The sequence below is a fragment of the Adelges cooleyi genome, unplaced genomic scaffold (genome assembly GCF_023614345.1).
Source record: "Adelges cooleyi isolate 19-005CV unplaced genomic scaffold, UGA_ACOO_1.1 ACOO_flye_CR_arks_rails_tigmint_CR_PRNA_1, whole genome shotgun sequence".
NCBI lineage: Eukaryota > Metazoa > Arthropoda > Insecta > Hemiptera > Adelgidae > Adelges > Adelges cooleyi.
The window spans coordinates 3,448,355-3,457,136 of record NW_026095751.1 but is presented as its reverse complement, the minus strand read 5'-3'; the positions used below and the strand labels follow the sequence as shown (position 1 = coordinate 3,457,136).

The 8,782-nt window shown below is 30.0% G+C and overlaps 1 protein-coding gene across 1 annotated transcript; it reads left to right on the top strand.

Annotated features, from left to right (window-relative positions):
- Positions 1-8,249, top strand: LOC126835721 (uncharacterized). Its single transcript, XM_050568489.1, has 11 exons — positions 1-146; positions 1,873-1,951; positions 2,036-2,071; positions 2,147-2,176; positions 2,657-2,710; positions 2,990-3,019; positions 3,092-3,121; positions 3,259-3,306; positions 4,449-4,487; positions 7,074-7,166; positions 7,993-8,249. The coding sequence occupies exons 2-11, from the start codon at positions 1,879-1,881 to the stop codon at positions 8,247-8,249; spliced, it is 690 nt and encodes a 229-aa protein (XP_050424446.1). The 5' UTR covers positions 1-146; positions 1,873-1,878.
- The last annotated feature ends 533 nt before the right edge of the window (positions 8,250-8,782 follow it).

Sequence of the window (8,782 nt, the reverse complement as noted above, 5' to 3'; positions counted from 1 at the left end):
TATTGTTTTTGGTACCAAAATTTGCATAAACAATTCTGCAAAATACATATAATATGTACTGTTTTGGGCGACAAAATATAAGCCATTCGATAAGTCGTAAAAAATCCATTGAAGCAGTCAGTATAGCTATCATTGAAATTATTTAAGTAAGTAATATACAGGACTGCTGTCTTATTTTTAGTGGCTTTATATATTTTCTAAATGTACAATGTATTAAATGTATCCGAAATAGTATTTTAAAATATAATTGCTTTAAAAAATCATTTTTTTTTTTAAATATTTACAATCTGTTGTTAATATGTACGATAAGTTAAAAGGCAATTTTTTTTTTACAAAGCTCTAGTGAAGGGTTGAATAGTGACTACTCTTTTTTTTTTAATTTTTTTTTTTTGAAAATATTTACAGTCTGTTGTTAATATGTACAATAAGTAAAATAGCTATTTTTTTTTTTACAAAGCTGGATAACTTGAGTTAAGGTAGCGCTCAGTGACACTACTTAGTGTGTAAAAAATCACATGAACCAGTGATCCGATAAGTAATCTTAAAACAAATATGAATTTGTCATGAAGTTTACTTAAGATCGGTCAGCGTACTTTATTGATATATTATTCCTACTGCGCATAAAACACGTTTGAACATTTTGTACAATTTCAAATTTTAAAATCAAACTTGGAAATAGTTAAAACTAAAAATTGAAAAAAGTGCTTAAACCGATCACAAGTAAACTTCATGGCAAATTCATATCTGATTTTCAATTGCTTATCGGATCATTGGCTCGGTCTGTGCGATTGACAAAAAATTATGTGTTTTGGCTGAAGAAAACAGCCGGTATCCAGGGGTCTTAAAAGACTATTTAAATAATATTTTTAAAAAATTATTCTAGTAAACTTTTAAACAAAAAACTTTTGTTTTTAATAATTTGTTCTCTAGATGATTATTTAGACATCTTTCATTAGAATTATGCAAAACTCTGGTTATATTTACGCACAGCATAGTATGCACAGTACGTATCAAAGCGTTTATTTGAAAGTGATTTAACCTAGTAAACCAGTACTACCTGTAGGTACTGGTTTACTAGGTTAAATCCTTGGCTTTAGTGGTTCGTCCCGGAGGTATCCCCATACGACTGCGGACCGACTAGTAGCACTGGGTGCTAATTGAGGGCCGGAAAAGGTGTGTCCCAAGAAGAAGTGACCTGGGGTCGAGGCATAATGAATTAAAAAAGTATGGACGGAGAGGTCGAAGGTCTACAGAAATTAATCTTAGTAAAAGTGGTAAAAATACTTTTTAATAAACGCTATAAACGCTTTGATCTATTCACATATTGTGAATAGATATCTACATATTAAAATATTGTTTAATATTATTTTTTGCTGGTCTAATACAGTCGTTTTTACCTCAATACAGTCATACGTGTCTTTCTAATAGTACTCCCGCGTGTAATCTATAAGTTTCAAAGCGACAAACCGTATCCATATCGCCTAGACATAATTGACATATGTAGTTTTTATTGAAAACAACTAATTTTAATTAAACCATACTCTGAAACGCGTAAACGACAACAATTTTTAAAACTGTTAAACATGTATCAATAACAGTTTTCAGTATTTTCTGTAATCGTATTTTGTGGTTACGTAATCTTTGCATCTATGTAAGAAAACCATGATTTTGTACCTTCGTGTTTATTATAACAGAAGTTTAAACTACATGCCAGAGCAATGTAAATAAGTAAATATAATGATAAAGAAATAATATAGCACGGAGTTTAAACATTTACATAGGCAACTCTGCCATAAACGTTTAGATTTTATTGTAAGTATCGCTATACCTCCGTCTAATATAACACATATTAATTTGCATTATTATTTGCAGACAAAAATGAAAATTATCTGTGCATTACTCTTCTGTGCTATTTTAATAATTTTGGCGAATGATGAAAATGATGATGATGGTATGTAATTCGTTTTTACAAGTATCTATTCAAGATACTTGGTTCAAAAAACTAAGCAAAATTAAATATTCATCTTTTTTACAGATAAGCCAAAGGATAGAAAGAAGCTCAACGCTACAAGTCAGTAAATTTTTTGTTTACAAAATACTTTTTTAAGTTTTAAGACTAACAGTTTTTATACATAATTTGTTACAGACGAACTCCTTCAAATGCATATTAATAAATGTAAGACATACTGAAAATGATTAATACTATAAATTTAATGGTTTTGTTGTACTTGTGATTTACCTGAATATAAGGTAATTTATATTTGCGACCTATAATCTCTGTAATTAAATGTTTCCCATTATTGGCTTTTGAGTGTATTGTGTTTTTAAAATATGATTTATACTTAGGAACTTCAGGAATTATCGTTAATGGTGAAGTCGAGGTTTGATAATAAGCTTAAATGATGCAACTTGTTTTAAAAATATTTCTCCAAAGAGTCCCCACACGAATAATATAATTACATTATTATTCATCTAGAATGGATATTATAGAATAATTGTGTAATGAAATTTCAACAGGGTTTATCACTAGTTAAATGGGCCACGTTTAACTCAAGATGTACTTCTGTTCAGAACATTTTTGTACATATATAATATGTACAAAAATTAAAATTTCATTTGATATTTTTTAACTCAATCAATTATTTATTTATTTAAGGTACACTTTGGGACAGATTCAAACATTTTGTTCGTCAAAATCGGCACTCAATGGGTAACTATTATTCTACAACAAAACCGATTATGCTAGTAGACGAAATGTTTTGGAAATGATACAATAATTAATGAAAAAACAATTTATCAATGCAATTATGTGTGTGATTTACTCGTAAATATTAAAATTAAATCACTCAATATTTATCTGTAAATTTAACTCCCTTATTATTATTAAACGTGTATTTTCTTCGTTGACTTAATCCTTTAAGTTTAAAATGGAACATGAAATTAAGTGTAATATCGTTTAAAAATAATTTTTTTATAATCATAATTTCAGAGCAGTTGAATTTTATGTTTGCAATACCTGGTAATAATAGAAAATATTTCCATTTAGTAGTTGGTTATTCACAAGTATAAAATGTTTTCGTTTTAATTTCAGAACAAGATTATGATGGAAACACAATTAAGCGTAATTCCTATTTCATATTAATAATACATTACACACGGCTTTAACATTAGTTTTTAAATTAGGATAAAAATCAAATACATATTAATTTTGTCATAACAATAGACATGTATAAAAATGAATTGTTTTTTTAATTTTAGAGCACATACTTGAGCGTGAACTGCAACAAGGACTACTCATGGAATCAGGTAATCAAAAAATTCAACATATTTTCCCAAACACTTTACAAAACTATTAATTACATTTTAATTGCTCATAAAAAACATTCGATTTTAAATCATAGTCATAAGCTAAATATTTTTCACTTAGTTTTAATGATCGTTTAATATCATTCCGTTCATTTCTTTTACTCAAATGTGGCTACTACATATTATTTCAAGTGTTCTAAACTGAATCGATTATTATTTATGAAAGGGAATTTCTCTAAAAAGTTAAGCTTTCGGGTAACTAAAAATAACTGTGTTTCACATACAATTTTCTTAAAAATATTTTTCATAATAATTTTTAATTTTTATGCGCTATACTTATTTTAATTTGTGAACAAATGTTTTTAAAATGTGTTGTCTAACCAACAGTATGAGTTTAAATTGAGTGAATTTAAATATCATACGAATTCGACTTTTTTCATTCGGAAACGATCCGTCTATAGCCACAGAACATATTTATTAAAAAAATATCTAGTTATTTTCTCCGCTCCACGGAAAAACATTGAATCGTGGAAATGCTTTAGCATTACGGGTCCGTATAACCATATGATTGTTTTATTATTAGGTATAATTAATATAAACATTGAACATTTCAGTAAGATGCTTTACGGTAGCATTACGGTTCCGCAAAACTACCACAGTTTCTAAAAATTTTCGTTTAGGTTCCTAATACTTTTTTCTTGTAAATTGATATTTTAGTGCAGTGTGTCTGTGCAAGTTTAGCTTTGTTATATTGTATTTTTCTAAAAATGTTTAACGTAATACTATGACATTTAATTTTGAAAAGGTTTTGGCACTATGAGATTCATACATTTATCGTCCGCTCCTGGCGCTGAACAATTTTTAGCAAACTTAACGTATGGGTCTCTGGTACTGTGACCGGCAGCGACGGAGTGTGTTTTATAGTACCCTGGTACCCATTATTATTATTCAATCACTAAATCTTTATCTTTATGTTGATGACGCGAAATCGTAGCATCGTAAAATCGTTACTAGTAATATTCAACAAAATGTTGACTTAGTCTATGTAATCTCAGTTTTAAAGTTACCGTTATACGTAGATCTAATAAAATACTTATTTTCAATAATCGTACAACTACTTATTGCATATTTTGATGTTTTAGTTACAGGCAATATTGAATTCGAGTTTGTTGATGATATTGGTAATTACGCTTTATTCCGTTATGTATTTATACTTTATTCATAGGTTTGAATAAGAAATTACATTTTTTTTCACATTGTTTTTATACAAAGTGATCTCAATTTTTAAAATTTTGTTTTTTTTTTTCCTCCCTTGCAAACTAGTTTTTTGAGGAAGTGCGGTTGGGAAATGAGCGCAGATAAAAATAATAATGCACTCCACCTTTCCTCCTGCCTTAAATTTGAAACTTCAATAACTTCATAATTTTATATTGGAGGCCATTGAAAAACGCACACAGGTGGATGTTATTTTTACGGATTTCTCCAAACCGTTTGATCGAGTAGACCATAAAATACTAATTGAAGTTCTATATAAAGCTGGATTTGGTGAGCCCATTCTATCTTGGTTCAAATCTTATTTATCTGGTATGGTCCAATGTGTTAAAGTCTTAGGATGTAAATCTAAAGCAGTCTATGTACCTTCGGGTGTTCCTCAAGGGGAGCACTTATCCCCGTTGTGGTTTTCTCTATTGGTTAATGGTCTAAAATTGGTTATCCCAGATTCTATGTTCCTTATGTTTGCTGACGATTTGAAAATTTACAGGATAATTGAGTCAGTAACTGATTGTGTTACCCTCCAGAACGAGCTTGATGTTCTTGTTTTGTGGTTCAATTCTATGGGACTAAGCTTTAATGTAGAAAAATGCCAATCCATGATTTTTGCTAGGAATAGAAATATTATTAGCTATACATACTTGATAAATGGGTCAAGCATTAATATTGTTACTAGGTAGAAATACTTGGGTATTCTTTTTTGTCCAAATCTCGATTTTCATTACCATATAGAGGCAGTTTGTTGTCGTGCGTTAAAGATGCTTGGCTTTGTCATACGCACGTCAAAAAAATGTAAGCTCTCTAGTTCTCTAAAAGCTTAATATTGCTCTGTCGTACGGCTTCTTTAAGAATATTCTTCTATTCTCTGAGACCCTTTTACGGCAGCTGACTCTTCTTGCATTGAGAGGGTCCAGAGGCGTTTCTGTTCTTCGGCGTCATTTATTTTGCAAATTCCACATCCATCGCAAGATTATAGGCCAGTGTTGAATAAACTTGGACTCTTGTTTCTAGCGGATAAAAGAGTTGAAGCTAATTTGGTGTTTTTGCACAAGCTAATTGACGGACGTGTGGATGCTCCCTCTCTCCTTTCTCTAATTAATTTTAAAGTTGCTTCTCACTTAACTAGGTCTAATTTTTCATTTGTTGTTCCATTCCACACCACCAACTAGGGTAGAAATAATCCCATTCACCGTATGATGCACATTTGTAACGAGCAACTAGGCTTATCTTAAAATATTTTATTAATAGTACTGCAATCTGTTATTACTACTTTTTACCTATGTTTACTTTTGTTTTTTATTTTTCATATAAGTGCCATTTGTTTATTTGATCCGTTGCATTGTTTGGTATTTGCTTACTTTAATAATTATGTTATATTGTTCATATTTAAGACTATAAATTGTATTCTACTATTAGGCTCCTAGCCCGTTCATAAATAAATAAATAAATAAATAAACTTCAAAAATAATTATCTGAAACTGGATATCGACCAGTCAACATTTTTAATACATTTTTCTCAATTTAAAAAGTTAATAAAATGTATACGTTACCCTTTAAGTTTCAAAGAATAAAAGTCGGAAGGGGGAATAAAACAAAAATTTGTGAAAAATTGAGATCACATTATATAAAAATAATATGAAAAAAAAAATTAATTTCTTATTAAACCCTATGAGATATTGAGTTGTTCACGATAAATTGATCACCCTGTATAGTTCATTAAAAAATAAATAAACGCCTACGAAAGTAAATTATATAGAAATAATAATTATTCTACGAATGTTATTTTCTCTTCAGCTTTAGAGGCCGGTCAGGCCCATTGCTGCAACACACACTTCCTTCCATTTCTTTCTATCCATTGATCTGATCCTACTGATCCTTTGAGACTTTATCAAACCATCGTTGTGTAAGTCTACCTAAGGGCCTCTTTCCTCGTGGTCCCCAACTTAGGACCTTCTTCACAATCATGTTAGACCTTAGTTAGGTATGTGACTTAGCCAGCTTAGTCTTTTGGCTCTAATTACTTCAATTATATTTGGTTCTCCAAAGCCATTGTATACTTCTTCGTTTGCCCTCATTTCATACCTTTTTGTTACATTAATTATTTTTGGTCCACATATATTCCTTAGAAACTTTCTTTCTACTATAGCCAATATTCTCTCATCCTCTAACGTTGTTGGCCTTGCCTCACATGCATACGTTATGATAGGTATTGCTATTATTTGTATAGTCTAATTTTCGATTTCTTTGATAGTAGCTTTGAGCGCAGGCACTTAGATAGTGCATGTAGACATCTTATATAAAGAATGTTTTAAAAAGACACCATGTAAACGTATAATTCCAATAAAAACATATATGAACGATTTGTGTGTTTTTCGAATAATGTAGTATGCAAATTTTAAATTTCACTGTGCTTACTTAGGGTTACATAATTGTCATTATAAAAGCACTTTACAAAAGTATTTATACTTTTTTAACACATTTATTGAATTTTTCAGGTAGTGATAGAAAAAAAGTAAAAAAACTTGGAGCTGACAGAAGAAAACTGTTAAGACGTAATTTAAAATCGTTAATAACCGATATAATACAGAGTAAATAATAAACTACTAAAAATGTATTGGTTATACGGAGAAAATTCATATTTGGACCAACAAACATTACAGTTAACACGATACATTTATAGTTGAAATAACTACATAAATAAATCGTTCAACTAATACAAACTTAGTCCAACAAATTATTTAATACTTATTTCACCGTTAGAGTTTTTTATTAGGTTATATCCGTACCTCAGAGTAAAAGTGTATTAAACAAAAAATTTCAATTTTTATTAATTAGAGGTTTAGAGGTGGGCGTTCAAGAAAAAATGAAAGCCACGAGTGTGAGTGAAAGTATTAGAGGAAATGTATGATGGAGCAAGTACAAGAGTGAAGAGTTTGTGTGGAGAAATAGAAGATTTTAGTGTAAGAGTAGGTGTGCATCAAAGTATAGCGTTGAGTCCTTACTTGTTCTCTTTAGTAATGGACGAGATTACGAAAGATGTACAGCGTTAGTGGGGAAAAGTCCGGTAGAATTGGCTGAGAAACTTGAAGGTAAAAGACTGAGGATTAGAAGTTGTAAAACGGCGACAATCGTGTTTATTTTTGGAGAATGTTATAGGGTAAAACAGGTATTGCAGTTGGGTGATATTGAAGTGTGTAAGGTTGATAGGTTTATGAAGAAGAAATTAGTAATTATTAATTTATTAATAAATAATTTTATTATGTGTTTTCTTGTAAAATTTATATTTTGTGACTCAATACACTTTTTCTCTTGGGTGAAGATAAAAGATTAATCTTAATTTTAGTTTGTCCAACTATGTATTTTTTGTCAGTGCAGCAAGCTGAATTTGGATAACTTTTAAAAACTCTTTTTTAGACCCAGAGAGCCACGATGTTACATTTGAGCATACATGTAAACTGATAGGATTGTACTTAAGTATCAGGTATGCAGACAACTACTCAACTTCTGCTGTTGTTACACCTCCGCCTGACAATACTTGTGTCATAAGCCATGGAAGTACAGCCATGGTATCTTGCAAATATGTCATTAGGCGTAAAAGACTTTTACGTCTTGTAGATAACGATAACCATTTAATAATTATGAATGACATACTTCTATCTCTATTACGTTAAATGTACTTGCAGTTAAAATTTTTAGTATATTTGCACACTAGTATAAAAAATTGTCTAGTAATTTAATGTACCGCACAATAAAATATCTTTGCTCGCTACTATAAATTATTTTATTACTTTCAGTCATAATTTGTATTGGCTATATACAGGTGTAATATAAAGGCAACTTAGGTCCTTTGTCAGGACCACTACTCCTCTCCATCTATCACATCCGTTGACGTGACTTCACCATTATTTATTATTAGTAAGTTTAAGTCCTTACATTTTTTTTAACACAGAAGATGGACTCAGTTTATATAGTTAACTTTGGTCAAAGAAATATTCGTTTGAAAATATTTTAGTTATGGCTCTCCCATACAAATATTTAGACCGCTGCCAATCATTAACGGAGCCAAACGAGTTCGTTCAAGAATCAAGTGGTCACATTTTCATTACGACGTTTAGCCATAATATATCAATTATTAACGAAATAATTATCTTTTAAATATTTCTAAAACAAATTCATATATACAGGGTAATTTAAGCTTTGATGC

Coding starts and splice junctions, on each gene's coding strand:
- LOC126835721 (XM_050568489.1), top strand. CDS start 1,879: ATGAAAATTATCTGTGCATTACTCTTCTGTGCTATTTTAATAATTTTG. Junction 2,177..2,656: donor TCAAATGCATATTAATAAAT/GTAAGACATACT, acceptor TATTTATTTAAG/GTACACTTTGGGACAGATTC. Junction 7,167..7,992: donor AATAACCGATATAATACAGA/GTAAATAATAAA, acceptor ACTCTTTTTTAG/ACCCAGAGAGCCACGATGTT.